A 19,181-nucleotide genomic window follows, 5' to 3' on the forward strand; every position below is an offset into this window, starting at 1 on the left:
GCTAGTGGGAGATAAGAGTTACTTTAGTTTATTTGTACAGGTCTACTGAAGCAACAATTTCCAATCCTGGGGATAGGGTTATTTTCTTGTCCCGGCACAGGGAAGGCATCTTTCTCCATGGAAGTTTTATGGCTTGCTATATGCAGGAAAAGCCAGGTCAGATAGTTACTTCTGGAACTACAGTTTCCAAAGTACTTTGAGCTTGAAGTAATCAATACACTAATTTGACATATTTTAGAGCTGCAGGCATACTTTTAACTCCTTTATTTTCCCTGTCTGAAACTTCCCTAACAGTTTCAAATTAAAAGCTGAATTAGTATTTGTGGAGAGAAGAGTTGTATAAGTAGCTGAGTGGCAGGGGATCTGCAAAGGGAGAGAAGAACACAAATTAGAAGGAGAATTAATAAGCAGAAAAGAACAAATCTAAACACATTTACCCATATTGCATTCAACCAGTCTCCTATCCCTGGCAATGGGTCAGTCCAATTGAATGGTTTAGCCTCATTTATATGATGAAGAGTGTTTATCTTGTGTTGCAAAAGGTTCAGGTTAGATTCTATTTGTCCCTAGTGGTTTACATGTAAGCAGCGTTCCTCACCAATGATTGCATAAGCTCCTCCTTCTTGGGCTGTCATTGTATCCAGGACATGGTGATTCTGAAGTACAACAGAGGCTAAACTGTTCACTTCTGATTGGAGTCTTCTCAGTGCTTGCATAGTAATACTGACTCCTGTTCTATTACTATGGAAACATTGAGAATTGCCCTTTCCCTCTCTTAAGTTCCAAAGCCTGGGAAAATGGATCTCAGCATGGAAAGGAACTTAGAATTGTGACATATAAGTGGATTTTCTATAACATCTCATTTAGCACACTTGTGTGGCACTACTTTATGAACAAAGGAGCCCAAGTTTATAATTAGGCTGGCATTGAAGGAGGAGTACCTGGTGACAAAGGCGTTAGGTATCTGAGTCCCCATCATTCTGACCATGTAAGTGGGAACCCTTCATAGACCTTGTCACCACACAAGATAAAAAGACCAGTGTGGTTCACAAATAATGTCAAAGTGAAATTTGTGACCCTACAGATTGGGGTTTGTTGTGCCTTGTCTTCTGTCATATTGGCATCTGTGTATCCGTATGTGTCCCTGTCAGTCCACCTTCTATACAGGTGTCCAACACACCAAAAAGAGAAGAAGTGTGGCGTTGTTTTCTTTTCATGGAAGCCATACCTTGTCATGCATCCGGCTCCGGATTTGACCCACCAGGCACTTGCATCAGCAGGAACGAAAATAAGTTCAGATAATTTTGCACAATCTAGATGCTGATATACCCAGCAATCAGATGGCTTAGTTCACGTGGCCAGGGTTTGGAAGACTGGAGCAAAGGGATGTCAGTTCTGTGCCCAAACTGTTAAGAAAACAGTAAGGGTTAATAACAATAAGACACAGTTTGAAAGAAAGTCTATAGTGGAGGATCAGAGGGAGAATTGAATAGACTGAGACAGTCTCCAGTCAGCTTTTTCAATAGGTGCTCAAAGAACAAAGAAGACTTTGTGAAGAAAAGAAAAGGGTTTTGGGTTTTTTTGTTTGTTTGTTTGTTTGGGGTTTTTTTGAGGGAAGGTAGAGAGACCCAGTTCCTGTTATACTAACAATGTACACCCTGTCTTGGGCCCCAACACCGCAGAGAAGTCCCATGAGGACTGGGGAAACTACCATGCTCATTTACACATCTCTCATTGGTCCAGAGTTGTTTTCAGATGCATTAACTCCTTCCTGTTTCCAGCCTGCTCCATGAATGCGCTGAGCACACCCCCTCCCCCGTACAGTAGAAAGCCATTAGTGTGTAGATCTCCTGTACTACAGAAAACCTCAAGGTTCGGTCTAAGAGGATACAGGCGGGTACCACCAGCATCTTCTGTACCAGACTTTCCAGTCCCAAATACTTTTAATTTTACTCTCATTTCCCTAGGATTGTATTTTCCAAATAAACCATTTAGATTTATTCCTTGCCTCAGCATAGGTTTTCTAAGGAACCTGGGTACAGTAGATGCTGAAAGCCCACCCTACATCTTCTTGTCCCACTTGAGTTCACTTGCAGCCACAGTAGACAATCTTCATGCTCTGAGAGTTTACCACTTCAAGTGCTTATATCTCAGATATTCTTTTCCTTACAGCTTTCTCCTGAACCATGGAATATTAATCAAAGGTGTGTTTCACATGACTTCTCAGAAAGCCTACAGGGATGACTCAAGTAGTACACAGAGAAAACTTGTTCATTAGTCTGCCCTGTTCTGTGCTTCCCCAGAAAACTAACTCCACCTAAATCCTTGTCTCTGGGTCTGCTTTTTGGGCAATCCAAATTAAAACAGGAGGTAAGACTCTATGCTTCTTATAAAAAGGTTAATTCTACCCACCAATCCTGTTATAATTGACTGATATAGCTCTAATTAACTCAACAAATATAAAATAACTATACATCTTTTCTTAAAATAAGAATATTGCAAAATGCACTGCTTCCTGTAAAAATTTACAAGTAAAATAAGGTGACTCTAACAAATTAACTTTAACATACAATACAGGATACCAATTTGCCAGCAAAGCACTGATAAAGGATTTATTGTATGAAGTGTTTCAGGACAACAGGCTACCCATTTGGAAAAGTATACAATTAGATACCTATCTCATTCCTTATAGCAAAATAAATTCCACAATTAAGCATAAAAGTTGAAACCAACATAATCCCAGAAAAAATGGATTATTTCAATGTAATCTCAAGCAGAAATACAAAACTCAGCAAATATAACAGAACAATAGGCTGACAAATATTACTACAATCAACTTCAATGGTTTCTTTTATATATACTTTAAGTTCTGGGGGTACATGTGCAGAATGTGCAGTTTTCTTACATTGGTATACACGTGCCATAGTAGTTTGCAGCACCCATCAACCTGTCACCTACATTAGGTATTTCTTGCAATGCAATCCTTCCCCTAGCCCTCCATCACCCAACAGACCCAGTATGTGATGTTCCCCTCCCTGTGTCCAGGTGTTCTCATTGTTCAACTCCGACTTGTGAATGAGAACACGCAGTATTTTGTTTTCTGTTCCTGTGTTAGTTTGCTGAGAATGATGGTTTCCAGCTTCATCCATGTCCCTGCAAAGGACATGTACTCATCCTTTTTTATGGCTGCATAGTATTCCATGGTGTATATGTGCCACATTTTCTTTATGCACTGTATCATTGATGGACATTTGGGTTGGTTCCAAGTCTTTGCTTTTGTGAATAGTGCCACAAAAAACATACGTATGCATGTGCCTTTATATTAGAATGATTTATAATCCTCTGGGTGTATACCCTGTAATGGGATCGCTGGGTCAAATAGTATTTCTAGCTCTAGATCCTTGAGGAATCACCACACTGTCTTCCACAATGGTTGAACTAATTTACACTCCCACCAACAGTGTAAAAGCATTCCTATTTCTCCACATCCTCTCCAGCATCTGTTGTTTCCTGACTTTTTAATGATCACCATTCTAACTGGCGTGAGATGGTATCTCATTGTGGTTTTGATTGCCATTTCTCTAATGACCACTGATGATGACAATTTTTTCATAAGTTTGTTGGCTGCATAAATGTCTTCTTTTGAGAACTGTCTGTTCATATACTTTGCCCACTTTTTGATTTTTTTGTGTGTAAATTTGTTTAAGTTATTTGTAGATTCTGGATATTAGCCCTTTGTCAGATGGATAGATTGCAAAAATTTTCACTCCTTCTGTAGGTTGCCTGTTCACTCTGATGACAGTTTCTTTTGCTGTGCAGAAGCTCTTTAGTTTAATTAGATCCCATTTGCCAATTTTGGCTTTTGTTGCCATTGCTTTTGGTGTTTTAGACATGAAGTGTTTGCCCTTGCCTATGTCCTGAATGATATGGCCTAGGTTTTTTTCTAGGATTTTTATGGTTTTAGGTGTTACATTTAAGTCTTTAATCCATCTTGAGTTGATTTTTGTGTAAGGTGTAAGGAAGGGGTCTAGTTTCAGTTTTCTGCAGATGGCTAGCCAGTTTTCCCAACACCATTTATTAAATGAGGAATCGTTTCCCCATTGCTTGTTTTTGTCAGATTTGTCGAAGATCAGATGGTTGTAGATGTGTGGTGCTATTTCTGAGGCCTCTCTTCTGTTCCATTGGTCTATATATCTGTTTTTGTACCAGTACCATGCTGTGTTGGTTACTGTAGCCTTGTAGTATACTTTGAAGTGAGGTAGCATGATGCCTCCAGCTTTGTTCTTTTTGCTCAGGATTGTCTATGCGGGCTGTTTTTTGGTTCCATATGAAGTTTAAAGTAGTTTTCTCCACTTCTGTGAAGAAAGTCAATGGTAGCTTGATGGGGATGGCATTGAATCTATAAATTACTTTGGGCAGTATGGCCATCTTCATGATATTTATTCTTCCTATCCATAAGCATGGAATGTTTTTCTATTTGTTTGTGTCCTCTCTTCTTTCCTTGAGGAGTGATTTGTAGTTCTCCTTGAGGAGGTCCTTCACATCCCTTGTAAGTTGTATTGCTAGGTATTTTATTATCTTAGTAGCAATTGTGAATGGCAGTTCACTCATGACTTGGCTCTCTGCTTGTCTGTTATTGGTGTATAGGAATGCTTGTGATTTTTGCACATTGATTTTGTATCCTGAGACTTTGCTGAAGTTGCTTATCAGCTTAAGGAGATTTTGGGCTGAGATGATGGGGTTTCTTAATATACAGTCATGTCATCTGCAGACACAGAAAATTTGACTTCCTCTCTTCCTATTTGAATACCCCTTATTTTTTTTCTCTTGCCTGATTGCCTTGGCCAGAACTTCCTATACTATGTTGAATAGGAGTGGTGAGAGAGGGCATCCTTGTCTTGTGTTGGTTTCCAAAGAGAATGCTTCCAGCTTTTGCCCATTCAGTATGATATTGGCTATGGGTTTGCCATAAATACCTCTTATTAATTTGAGATACATTCCATCGATACCTAGTTTATTGAGAGTTTTTAGCATGAAGGGTGTTGAATTTTCGCGAAGGCCTTTTCTGCATCTATTGAGATAATCATGTGATTTTTGTCATTGGTTCTGTTTATGTGATGGATTATGTTTATTGATTTGCATATGTTGAACCAGGCTTGCATCCCAGGTATGAAGCCAACTTGATCATGGTGGATAAGCTTTTTGATGTGCTGCTGGATTCGATTTGCCAGTATTTTATTGAGGATTTTTGCATCGATGTTCATCAGGGATATTGGCCTAAAATTTCCCTTTTTTGTTGTGTCTCTGCCAGGTTTTGGTATCAGGATGATGCTGGCCTCACAAAATGAGTTAGGGAGGAGTCCCTCTTTTTCTATTACTTGGAATAGTTTCCAGAAGGAATAGTGCCTGTTCCTCCTTGTACCTCTGGTAGAATTAGGCTGTGAATCCATCTGGTCCTGGACTTTTTTTGGTTGGTAGGCTATTAATTACTGCCTCAATTACAGAACTTGTTATTGGTCTATTCAAGGATTCAACTTCTTCCTCATTTAGACTTGGGAGGGTGTGTATGGCCAGGAATTTATCCATTTCTTCTAGATTTTCTAGTTTATTTGCATAGAGATGTTTATAGTGTTCTCTGATAGCAGTTTGTATTTCTGTGGGAATAAACCATTTCAAAAAAGAATAAATAAACTGGAGCAAATATCTTTTTTCTCCATATGGATGTGTACACTTACAACATGTGGCGCTTTCTCTGATTTAACCAGATTGTATTCTTGATTCACTCCTCCCTCCTTGTATGGCTCCAGTAGCTGTCCTCTGCTTCTTTTTGCTAGCACATTGTTGGACCATCTCCATCTCTATTCCTAGAAGGCATCAAACCATAAAGGATGACCACAAAGTAATGGGGCACACAAGTGGAACACTTACCATTTCATAAGGAATGTTTCTACGAAGATATAACATTTAACCTCTATTGAGAGAAAACAGGAGTTTTCCAGGGCAAGGGAGTAGGGGCAGGGTGGTAAACAGCATTTTGGGAATGGGGATTTCATGTACAAATATGCAGAGAATGACACAGCCAAATATATTGTAAACATAAAACAGGTAGAAGACACAAAGTTGGCAAGTGTAATAAAAAATGATATCCAAAAAGTTTTTTGACTCTATTTACAGAGTGCCATTCAGAAGTTAACTGATTAATAAAAAGGGTATCTGATTCACTCTGTTTTCAAGAGACAGGCTTTCCAAAAACACTGAGAATAGACTGAAGAGAAGATACAGTGGAGGACAAACGACCAGCAAATTGCGCCAGGTTCAAACAGCAGCATTTTAAATAAACACATTTTAAATATTCAAAGTTTAATTTTGAGCAAGAGCTCCAGTAGTTAAAAGAGAGGATCAGAATGACATCATCGAGGTATCAAAATATTATTTTTGCTTTTCATAATTAATTCATGTATTTAATACTCCATTCAAATTCATTGCTTCATTTAAGTATTTACTGTGTAGTAAGCACTGTGCACTGTTCAGGCTATTGAGGACACAATGGTGAGCAAAACAGATAAAACTACCCCACCCTCATGGAGATTATATTTTGGTATGCAAAGCAAATGCTCCAAAAGGATATCCAAACTGCCAAATTAAAACAAAGAGCTAGGAAACACACAGGGAGCAAGTCAAGAGCTTTTATCAGACAAACAACAATTTTTTATACTTTAAAAAATTCAGTTATTTCTCTCTTTTGGTAACCAAATAAACTCAAAGATTTGGGTGGGACAAATATTATTATGACCCCTACCCCCTTTTAGATTTTGAAGCAAAACATCAGAATATGTAAGTAATTTTCCCACATTGATAAATGTCAGTAGAGAGGTAAGCTTCACCCCTGGACACTCTGATGCAGAAACATCTCATGCCTTTCCCATAAGTCATCTCTAAGCACGAGAAACAACATGGACTGAAGGGAGGGAAGGATGTAGCTTCAGTTGCTGCTTAAAACAATGAACAATAGGTAGAAACATGTTAAGAATAACCTGCACTTAATGACAATGTTTATGGTACTGACGTAAGGGAAGATCTTTTCAGCTTTCTGGAAATGGTCAAAAATGTGCTCAGTTTCAGGGATGTACTAACATTTCTGCTGCAAAGAGACTAAAGTGTAATAATGCATGAAATATTAAATTAGAGACATTTTCTTAACCTGATGAATGAGCCTTAGTTTCTTTAGGACCAGAACATTGTCGTAGATACATAAGAAGCCCAGCAGTAAACAGGAAAATCACAACAGACAAGAAGGAATCACAATCAATGGCAAAAAAACCTCTTCTCTTTGCAGATGCTGGGCCACTGTCAACACTGCCCCCATAGCCTCTGTGCTGGCAGTAGGGCGGGGACCACCCCTAGCCACAGTGGCAGTGATGTTTGTTATTGCAGATCTCCTTCATATTGCAGGTCTCAGGAAGGCAGATGTGTGACAAGACAGACAGACTGACACTTCTTGTGGATGCAGATGTTTCCTGGGCCACACACAGTACCATCTTTCACTTCACCAATGTCAGATATGTTCATCCTTAAATGATAGTCAATACCCCAGCAGGTGACACCATTGATATGAGTGTGCTGCAAAGTAAAATGATCTTGGAGAAGAGGAATGTCTCTCACATTCTCACATTGAACTCTCCCACAAAAGACATCAAAGATATGACATTTTAGGTATGTTGTGCCATTTATACCACCGTGACCAAAATGGTTTCCCTGAGTGTTGATTTCTTTATAGCAATTCTGAGATGCACTTTTTGCATCTTTACCAAAAATCTCCCTGCAATGCTGGTCATGGTTATTACACCTCTTTTGATAGCAGTAGGCACTGTCACTACAGGGGATCCCGTCCTGCACATATCTATCTTCTGGACACTGAAGGGATGTTCCATTGCACCATTCTGGAAGGTCACATTCATTGACCTCTTGTCTACAGAGTTCCCCTGATGGCATGAATTTGCAGTCTTTGCAACAAAGCCCAAAAGCACAGGCAGCCCCAGGCCTTAGAGTGCAGTTCAACGGACAACAGGCGTCTTGTTCACACTGCTGTACGGATCCACAGTCACACTGCTCTTCTCTTTCAACCACACCATTCCCACAGCGCTTTAGCATAAAGATTTCCCCCAATCTTGGAGGATTATGCAGACATGATCCCTGGTTTAAGGTAGTCTTCATAAAATCAGCGTAACTGCAATTGGTGAATTTCTCTGCTGGCACTCTAAAAGTATTCATGATGCAACCTCTTTCCCCACAAAAGCAGAATTCTTCATCATGCTGCATACCCAACGTATGACCTAACTCATGGGCCACAGTGTTGGCAAAAAGAGACCAGGTATCTCCTTGAAAATTATCAACTCCACAATCAATAGGTGGACGACATATTCCTGCAATGTAGGCTAAGCCAAGTATACTTATAAGTGAATTTTTTATGAACGTATGTGCAGCACCATGTTGTAGCTGGGAACGACTGATTTGTTTCTGTTGAGAGAAATCATTTAGGATCTGTTCTATGTTTGTCATTGGGAAAACATTTCCTTGATTCCAAATTTCAATTCCAATCAAAATTATGTAAGTACCTAACTGCTGATACATGGAATCCACTATGTTGACGACAAGAAATACATCCTCTTGCACCTTTGAGATGTTGCTTTGAGAGTAAATGAAGAAATCATGGTTCACCACAACAACGAGCTCCAGAAACCATGCATGAGTCCACCAGTCACCAGCAAATTTTGGTTCCAGAGCTGAGTTCTCAGCCTCTTCAAATTCCAACTGTTGGCGTGCTACTTCCTTCTCTGTTAAGCCACATCTCATAGCTGGGAATTGTGTCTCATTACTGTTTACTTTGTAAACCAGGTGTTCAAATGTGGCAGAGTGCCTGATGGGTTCAATTTCATGAGTGAGGCCGTTTATTTTTAATACTCCTCAAAAGCCCCCACAACAAGCACTGAACACAACCAGAGACTCAGGGGCCCCCTCCACGTAACCATGATAGTAACAGTCATCTGGGATGAAGAGCTGATCCTCCAGGAGTGCATGGTCATCTGTGTAAGTGAACACTGGGAGGTGTCTAGAAACCAAGAGCTTCTTAACCCTCATATGAACAACGTGTTTCTGGCCCCCAAACCGCAGACTATAGGAGAGCCATCCAGGAGCCTTTGCACTTCTGCCCCTGCTGATCACCTTCAAGCGGATCACCACTTCTGGGGAAGTGAAATGCTGGGAGGGCCCAGCCTGACAGTAGCCAGAAATAGACAAAAATACCCCAAGACAGAGCAGCAGAAGAGTGACCCTGATGTACACTAGGGTCCCATCCACTGCCATTATGAAGCTGTCGTTATGGAGCCATCTGTCCAGAGCAGAAGAGGACAAGGTGTGGGGCACTGCTGGTCTGGCTTCTCCCTCTAAGCTGCTCAGGATGCAGGGCTGACCCTGTGGATCTGTGTCCTGGCAGAGCAATGTTGGAAGTAAAAATAAAAAGATGGGTTGGAAAGGTGATAAGTAAGGAAATCAGGAGATAAAAAGAATGGAGTGGTGAAAAACTGGTTGATGAATCAAGAAAATGCTTTGGATTTGCTTTTAGTAAATGAGGGTGGGGATTTAGGGGGTATAGAGGAGACAACATTGGCCACATGGTGATAATAGTTGAAGTTGGAAGATGGGTACTTAAATAGTTATCTCAATCTTTACAGGCAGTATGAAAATGTCCATAATAAATAGTAAAAGCAAAAGTAAAGAAACTTAAGAGTAGGGTGGCTCTATATCTCAATTTGTCCAAGATAGTATTAGTTTATGCCTGTTGCCCTTGCAATAACTATTGATAGTGTCTTCTTTGACTGTCAAAACTGGAGACATCAAAAATAATCACAATTCTGTGTCAAGTTGCATCAGTCTTATGATTTACTTTAGTTTCTTTATCTCAAAGTTATTTACTATTCCACATTGTATTCATCTTTACTTACAACTTTATTAGACTGCAAGATTCTTGACGGCATGGTTTATGATTTTCATTTATTTTAGTATCCTCTATAATGTCTTGTATAGTTCTGCTTACAATGAAAAATGAAAATGGGAGGAAGGGTGGTGAAGTGTTTTGCATTATAAATTAATGCTACTAAATTGTACTCATATTGTATTATAATTTTTAGAAAAGAAAAAAAATTCATGAAACACTGACATCCTTTAAGGGTATGGAGAACATAATGTTTTTCTCCCCAGTTACTGACAGGAGAGTCCCAAAGACAAAAGGAAAAGCTTTCAGAAGAGAAAATGAGAATCTGTGCAGTTCAAAGGTCTTCAGAAAAGGAACTCTTGTCTTATTAGGGCAAAACCATTGGAGAGTCTGGTATTTTAGGATTGCCAGGGAAGAGTCCCAATGTTTGCTCAAATATATTTACCAACAGTTTTTGAAAGTGGGGAATTTCTGCACCTGTCATACAATCTGGCTGGCAATGCTCATCCATTTCTTTTTCTATTTATTAAACAAGTCTGTATGTGTTTGGAGCATACATAGTGCAGGACATTGTGCTAGATATTAGAGAAAGAAAATCAAAATACAGAGCATTAAATAAATTATCAATTTAGTGCAGAAACTTGTGGCAGGAGCAAGAATAAGCTTTAGGAGGCCTATAATATTGTATTCAATATTTTATATATTTTGTGCCTTTTTTTTTGCTGAGGAGAGCATCCATATATTTCATCATAGTCTCAAATGACTGTCAAAAGTGAGGCTAATAAGCACTGAGCATGTGTAGAAACAAACAAACAGGTAATTGTAATATGATCAAAACCAGATTAATCTGAAGATAACAAAGTTTATGCTTCAGGGATCCTCATTGTACAGACCTCCATAAAGACCCTGAAAGGGGCTCCGCAATGGACTTTAAGAAACTCCTCAAATTATGAGTGATCAAAATTAGTCACTATACAAGAAAAATCGGAAATATTATAACTGAAAAACTCTGAAATATTATAATTCATACATAAAAGACTTAATAAAGGCTTTCTAAAATTTGACAATAGTAAATTTAATTATCTCATTACCAATAACAAGCTATGAAGCTGAATTTTCTTTTCTAAACCATTAATAATACAAAATAAATTTTTATTAAACATACCAGGGAAAGGCAAATGCCTTTCAGTTCTTGCCACAGAAATTATAACAAAATAATTCTCTTAAGGGAGACAATTAAATAAGAAGCAATTTAAAAACTGTAGGGAAAAGGTATCATAAAAGTGAGTCAGGAAGTTGATTAATATAAATATGAATGGATTAAATTTTTTGATGTTTATGGTGTTTTCAACCTTTTAATATTTATAATTTGTTGCAGCTTCTTTCTTATGCTAAATAAATCTTCATTTTCATACTTATTTTCTGCAATTGTAACTTGGTATTATTTTTCTTAAAGTGGGGCCCTCATCTTGTACGTGCATCAGGCCCAAAAACTTAATTTCACCTCTGACTGTGATCAACATATTGATGAAGGTAGGTGCCGTTTTTTATAAGAACAAAAAGGAAAAGCATTTAAATCAAGCTAATCTAAGAAGACTTATACAGAAGATATAAAAATGAACATGCCTGACCCAACACCAATCATCTCCTGGATTTTGAATCCATTTCTAATCAATGCTTTCTTTGCCCTGAGTCAAGTTTCCTTATACTCTCTTCTTATACCTTCTCTTGTGCTTTCTGGAGTCTTCCTTTAAACACAAAAGGGAAGAGACAGAGAGAGAGAGAGAGAACCAACTCCACCCTGAACCTCTTCCCAGAAAGCTCCCTACGTCTACTTATCTTATTAAACCTGAGCTTTAATAGAATTTACTGCTTGCCTAAAGGCTTCCTCTTGAGAAACCCCATCCTCAGAAGTCACATGCACCACAAGGACCAGAGTTCCTGTTCTCCACAGCCGACAACATCAACACCAAATCATTTATCCTGCAATATCTGACTACACTATTTTTTAGATGTCTCTTCAACCACCCTTATCACACTTGGACAAAATTCAAAGGCTTTGGACCCTGACTAATAAAATTATTCTCCACCAAAAATTCTACCCTCATCTTAAAGTAATATTAGCAAGTATATAGAAAACCCATCTGAAAACAAGACAGGGTTTTTTCAAGTTTTTTTTTAAACCTCTTCAATTTGTCTTAGTGTAATTCAGCCTACCCACTCATAGTCAAAATCTATACCTTGTCAACACACAAAAAATTTCATATATCCTAAGCAATTTACCAACAATTTTAGTTCTCCCAGCTCTCCCCCTTACTTCTGCTATACCTATTTCTCAAACCCGAAGAGAACCCACTTTTGTCTTTCATTGTCTCCCATTTCACTCAATGTTCTTGTCTTCCAATCCATTCGAGCTCTGCTACTAGTTTCATCCCTTCAAGCACTGTATGCCAAAATCTTTAACTCTCTAAAGTCCTAATTATAACACAAATTGTGGGGGGTGGGGGTGGGGGATGGGCAGGAACTGCATTAATCCTTCACATACTTTTTCCACTTCTACATCAAAGCTACCAATGCTACTCTGAAAAAAAAAAAATCACAAACCAATGTGTTTGTGAAAGGTTTAAAAAGAGAATATACAAATCAGAACTGAAATGGCTTGTCCTGGATCCCCAGCCTAAGGAATAGAGATATAAAATTCAACAGATATGTCAAAACTTCCTATGCCATATTGCTCTTTTCTTTATTCTCCTGGGCATTGCATTCCTCGTTTATGTATCGTGTTCTGAGTTTCCTCAATGTTCTGAGTTTTCCTCATTTATGTATAGTGCCAGTAGCTGAAAATCCATTCTCATTGTCTTTCAATCACAGTAGAGTTAGTTAACCAAGTACCTTTCCTTTCTAATAAAAAGTATTTAAGGTTTTTTTCTTTTCTTGTCCTAGACTGGCTATGTGGATGCTGGAAGATGGGGAAAACTTGTTTCAAGCTGAACATTATCCTTGCCATTAACTTGCCTAAAGAGGCTGGATTCATCTGGGCAGTTTTCACTGCTGCAAGTTAGGCACCTTATTCCACAAGGTGCAAGTAGCATGGAAGAGAAAAGCAAAGTTCATAGGCAAAACTTCCAAGAACAAAGATCTCTGAATTGGGATGAAATTCTAACTGCCAGATTTGCTCCCTGTATCTCTCTTGATATGTTTTCTACTTACTGTGGAGTGACAGTTGTTGTGGATGGGAGGATTGAAAATGGGAAGAACTAATCAAAGATATAATGTTGTGGAAAGGACTGATAAGCTACACAAACCTGTGTCATATTATTCTTTTTCTTGGAGCTCAGCATGACAGCAGGCAATAACAGGAGAATAACTTCAAAAAAATCTTTAAAGCCAGACTCATTGTCTTCATTCCTAGGACTTACAGAGACCAAAGCTCCTGAAGTACCATCATTCTACCATGGATACTGTGAAGTGGTACCACCGTAAATCTATGTCCTCTAACGTCAGCGGACTGTCAAGTGAGCCAACAGTCCTCTTCTGCATGTTTGATAAACTCCTCCTTTCCCCACAGCTATTTCGAATTCATCAAGACCCCTCTCTATCCATCTTCCCTCTTATTCAAATGCCGTAATGCATTGTTTTCCAATCTGTCTGTCACTAATACCTGACCCATTAGAGAGTCATGGAAGTAATTCAGCTGGTTATAGCCTGCAGTTTTTTTTTTTTTTTTTTTTTTTTTGAGACGGAGTCTCGCTCTGTCGCCCAGGCTAGAGTGCAGTGGGGCAATCTTGGCTCACTGCAAGCTGGGCCTCCCAGGTTCACGCCATTCTCCTGCCTCAGCCACCCGAGTAGCTGGGACTACAGGTGCCCGCCACCATACCCGGCTAATTTTTTTTTTTTTTTTTTTTTTTTTTTTTTTTTTTTTTTAGCAGAGACAGGGTTTCACTGTGTTAGCCAGGATGATCTCGATCTCCTGACCTTGTGATCCGCCCGCCTCGGCCTCCCAAAGTGCTGGGATTACAGGCATGAGCCACCGCACCCGGCCGCCTGCAGTTTTTTTCCTTAAGGAAATAGAAGAGAAATATCAGAAGGCATCCCTAGAAGATTCTTAGCAACTCTTGCACACACAGTGCCAAAAATTGGGGTGTAAGTACGTTTAAGGCCACAATGTCACAATATAAAATGGATTTCTTTCTCTGGAATTATATATATATATTCCAAATTCAAAGACAAAATGGTTTCTGGGCCTTTCACCATCTGAAACCACCTATATTTGCCTCTTCTTTACCTCACTCCCTCTCCAGTCTCAGTGGAAATGTGATCCTACCCCAGATTCAGGTAGTAGCCCCTCATGGTTCCAGGTCATCTCTCCCACATACTTGAGGACTGTTTCTATCAATTTTCCCCACACTCAACTGTATCTTCATCTTCCACTACTTTACCTATTCCTTACTGGCAATTGGGGTAACCACCTCATTCTGATTTTCCCAGGACTGTCCTGGTTTTAAAACTAGAAGTCCTGCACCCAGCAATCCCCTCAGTCCCAATCAAACTGAAACGAAACTTGATGAATGACTTACCATCAGAAGAAACAGTAGTTTCCATGGCCCTTTCCGTCTAGATGGTTTGTACCACCCTTTATCAATGAACAAAGGTGTGTAGCTGTGACCACAGAACAAAGAGAAACGTAAGCCCTTCCCCCTTTTGTCTCTCAGGTGACTAAATTGTAGATTTAGCTGCTTAGCAACAAGGATCTTTATCTTCTTAGAGAAATAATAATAGGCTCTCAAGAATATCTTGCTCTTATCTGACCATTTCTATACTTTTTTCCAAATTCCATATGATTGGAATTGGGTTGTCTCCTCACCTCCAGTCTATGTCCCCTGACAGCATAGGTTTGTAATTTTGATGGTGCCATTGCATTGGTCTAGACTGTCTAATCACTTTTCCCACTGAACTGAATTATAGTAACTTTCTAGGGCAAGATCAAATTCCACTTCCATTATCAAATCTTTCCTAAATAATCCAGAAAACATTAACATCCTATAACTCTCTTATAACTATAACATGCAACACATTTTTGTGTGACAAAATTTATGTCCTTGCTATTTTCTGTTTTATATGTGAGCTTTAGATGCTGGAGAGGATGTAGAGAAATAGGAACACTTTTACACTGTTGGTGGGAGTGTAAATTAGTTCAATCATTGTGGAAGACAGTGTGGTAACTCCTCAAGGACCTAGAAGCAGAAATACCATCTGACCCAGCAATCCAACTACTGGGTATATACCCAAAGGATTATAAATAATTCTACTATAAAGACACATACCCACGGATGTTTATTGCAGCACTGTTCACAATAGCAAAGACTTGTAACCAACCCAAATGCCCATCAATGATAGACTGAATAAAGAAAATGTGGCACATATACACCATGGAATACTATGCAGCCATAAAAAAGGATGAGTTCGTGTCCTTTGCAGGGACTCGGATGAAGCTGGAAACCATCATTCTCAGCAAACTAACACAAGAACAGAAAAACAAACACTGCATGTTATCACTCGTAAGTGGGAGTTGAACAATGAGAACACATGGACACAGGAAGGGGAACGTCATACAACAGGACCTGTCAGGGGGTTGGGGGCTAGGGGAGGGATAGCATTAGGAGAAATACCTAACGTAGATGATGGGTTGATGGGTGCAGCAAACCACCATGGCACATGTATACCCATGTAACAAACCTGCACATGCTGCACATGTATCTCAGAACTTAAAGTATAATAAAATAAAATTTAAAAAATAAATAAAAATAAAAAATAAAAAAACAATTGTAGCACAATGATTATAAAGACAAAGAAATAAAACTTGAGTTACTTCAATTCTGTCATTCTTTGTGATAAATTTTTATTCGTGTTTATAATTTTAGATTATAGACATATTTCAAAACTGGTAGAGTTGATACCGAAAAAATAAAGACATGGACAGTTTGAAATTTTTCATTTTTATTGTGAAATTAGATTCTTATGAATGTCTGCTTATCCTTTGTTTAAAGCTTTTCTTAACCATTTTATTATCTTCAATCTTCATGTTAGCAAAACTTTTTAAGTTAAAATAAATAAAAAATTAATGGATAAATTATTTTCCTGCGAGCGGTCCTTCAAGCGCAGGTATGTGAAGATCAATTTTGTTGAAGTCATGGACAAATTTGTGGAAGTTAAAACTCAAGAACAGAAACTGTAATGTTGTGATTTATTTATATGATAGGCCAATATTGAGAGGTGACAGCATGCTGGCAGCCCTCACAGCCCTTGCTCTCGGTGCTTCCTCGGCCTTGGCGCCCACTCTGCCCACGCTTGAGGAGCCCTTCAGCCCACCACTGCACTGTGGTAGTCCCCTTCTGGGCTGGCCAAGGCCGGAGCCGGCTCGCTCAGCTTGCGGGGAGGTGTGGAGGGAGAGGCGCGGGCAGGAACCGGGGCTGTGCGCGGCGCTTGCCGGCCAGTGCGAGTTCCGGGTGGGCGTGGGCTCGGCGGGCCCCGCTGGCGGCCGGCCAGCCCACAAGCCCAGGGCAGTGAGGAGCTTAGCACCTGGGCCAGCAGCTGCTGTGCTCGATTTCTCACCGGGCCTTAGCTGCCTCTCCACGAGCAGGGCTTGGGACGTGCAGCTCGCCATGCCTGAGCTCCCGCCCCCTGCCCGCCTGCCATGCCTGAGCTCCCGCCCCTTGCCCGCCCGCCATGCCTGAGCCCCCGCCCCTTCCCCACCACCCCCTGCCCACTGCTGTGGACTCCTGCGCCGCCCGAGCCTCCTCGACGAGCACCGCCCCCTGCTCCAGGGCGCCCAGTCCCATAGACCGCCCGAAGGCTGAGGACTGCTGGCGCATGGCGCGGGACTGGCAGGCAGCTCCACCTGCGGCCCCTGTGCGGGATCCACTGCGTGAAGCCAGCTGGGCTCCTGAGTCTGGTGGGGACTTGAAGTATCTTTATGTCTAGCTAAGGGATTGTAAATACACCAGTCAGCACTATGTATCTAGCTCAAGTTTTGTAAACACACCAGTGAGCACCCTGTGTCTAGCTCAGGGTTTGTGAATGCACCAATGGACACTGCATCTAGCTAATCTAGTGGGGAGGTGGAGAACTTTTGTGTCTAGCTCACGGATTGTAAAGCACCAATCAGCACCCTGTTAAAACAGACCAATCAGCTCTCTGTAAAATGGACCAATCAGCAGGATGTGGGTGGGACCAGATAAGAGAATAAAAGCAGGCTGCCTGAGCTCGCAGTGGTAATGCGTCTCTGTCTCTTTCCGTGCTGTAGAGGCTTTGATCTTTTACTGTGCAATAAATCTTGCTGCTGCTAACAGTTTGGGTCCACACTGCGTCTATAAGCTGTAACACTCACCGTGAAGGTCTACAGCTTCATTCCTGAAGCCAGTGAGACCACGAACCCAGCAGGAGGAACGAACAACTCCAGACGCGCGGCCTTAAGAGCTGTAACACTCACCGCGAAGGTCTGCAACTTCACTCCTGAGCCAGCGAGACCACGACCCCACTAGAAGGAAGAAACTCCGAACACATCCGAACCTCGGAAGGAAGAAACTCCGAACACATCCAAACAACAGAAGGAACAAACTCCGGACACGCCGCCTTTAAGAACTGTAACACTCACCACCAGGGTTCGCGGCTTCATTCTTGAAGTCAGTGAGACCAAGAAGCCACCAATTCCGGACACAATATGAAGTAAGTTTTCCTATGTCTTTTAAAAATATATATTAATATATTTAATAAGAATTTATTACCTTTTCACTACCCTATTTGGTACTACTCTATTCATTTTACTTTTTATTTTTAAAAACTTTTGCAGTGGTATGATTGTATATGGAAAGGTCAATGAAAAAAATTCACTCTCTTTTCCTAATCTGAAATGGCATGTTTATTTTCATTTATTTATTTTTACTGACATGACCATATAAGGGTCAGTAAAAGAAAATGTTCACCATTTAAAGTTTCCTGGCCATTAATTATTTGTTTCATTTCATGATTATTCCTCAAAATAACTTTGTCATGTAGAGGAAGAAAAGTTAAAACATAATCCGCTCTATCTGTCAAACACACGAGATAGAACACTAAGGCTTGATCCAAAAATATGTGGAGCCTATTTCCAAGGCAGTTCAGTTAACTTTTTCCCCTCAGCCATGTGGGTTCACACCTCACCCTCCTCTCTTCTTGCTGCTCAGTCTTTCCATTGTCCTCCTCCTCACTGCCTCACCCAGCTCCTAAGTGCCATTTTAATATGATGGATCCCATGATAGTAAAAGTGACTCTGGGGTGAATTCATCAGAAAGGGTTGCACTGGAAACTGAATGAAGGACTCTGCATCACAAACCAGGGGACCTGGAAAGAACAGAAGAGGATGCTTTGTCAGGTGGTCACCCTTCATAGTAGAGTGCTGGGCTCAATTTCCTGTTGGGAGGACTCTGAATGGGTCTGACCTAGATGTTTCCACAAACTTTTCACAGGGGCAGCCCTGTGAGGCAGAAAGAGAAGAGAGAGCCAGGGGGATTATGAGGTGGGAGAAGAAAAGAAAGCTTGAACAAAATGCGCCATAAGAAAAGGAAGTGCCTTTTCAAAAATGCAATGAGACAAATTCCTCTTTTGCGAATGCTTTCTCATCCTGGGGGGTTAAGACGGGGTGATGGGGTGCTATATATCCAAATTGGAGCAAAATGACTCAGAAAAAGTAAGTGTTTCTGGATCAAGGATACTCATGGAAATTCAAAAAAAGAAAACCAGGCAATAAATATGTCAAAGTATTCAAAATCACTACAATTTTAGAAATATAAAAGTCAAATTGACAAAGATTGAAAATAAACTACCAAGTGTTCACATCATAGATAAGCACCTCTCTAAGTGTTTTAATTAGATATATAAAAGTATACCCTTTGAGCGGAATTGTATCCAGTAATTTAAAAATTCTATGTTATCAAACATTTCAGGACATAGAAAATAGATTCAAGTAAAAAAAAATTACTAAACGTTACGTTATCCCTTATGCTTACCAAAGTGACTGGAAAGATGTATTTTGAAGTAGAAAGAAAATCTCTATCCTCTTCTTTCACTCTCCCTTCTCGCTCTTCCCCCCGCCCCCATACATTTCAGTCCCAAGGAGGAGCGTCTATGTTTTGTCAACTTCTAGAATACTGTC

At 40.1% G+C, this 19,181-nt stretch overlaps 1 protein-coding gene and 2 long non-coding RNA genes across 3 annotated transcripts in view; 1 reads left to right on the top strand and 2 right to left on the bottom strand.

The window, feature by feature from the left end:
• Positions 1-12: 12 nt before the first annotated feature.
• Positions 13-19,123, bottom strand: LOC104002086 (uncharacterized). Its single transcript, XR_001709221.4, has 4 exons — positions 19,036-19,123; positions 17,646-18,370; positions 1,229-1,406; positions 13-363 (listed from the first exon to the last, which is right to left on the bottom strand). It is a non-coding gene; the product is annotated as an uncharacterized LOC104002086 (long non-coding RNA).
• On the bottom strand, positions 7,197-9,363 carry LOC467493 (disintegrin and metalloproteinase domain-containing protein 21-like). The gene is given in 2 exon segments (XM_016926273.4): positions 7,197-7,491; positions 7,493-9,363. Coding segments are annotated over 2 exon segments (2,166 nt in total).
• LOC104002090 (uncharacterized) overlaps positions 17,120-19,181 on the top strand; it is an 87,853-nt gene continuing 85,791 nt past the window's right edge. Inside the window, exon 1 of the long non-coding RNA XR_010151190.1 lies at positions 17,120-17,716. This is a non-coding gene — a long non-coding RNA (uncharacterized LOC104002090). The remainder of the gene's footprint in view (positions 17,717-19,181) is intronic.

Source organism: Pan troglodytes, chromosome 15 (assembly GCF_028858775.2).
Source record: "Pan troglodytes isolate AG18354 chromosome 15, NHGRI_mPanTro3-v2.0_pri, whole genome shotgun sequence".
Taxonomy (NCBI): domain Eukaryota; kingdom Metazoa; phylum Chordata; class Mammalia; order Primates; family Hominidae; genus Pan; species Pan troglodytes.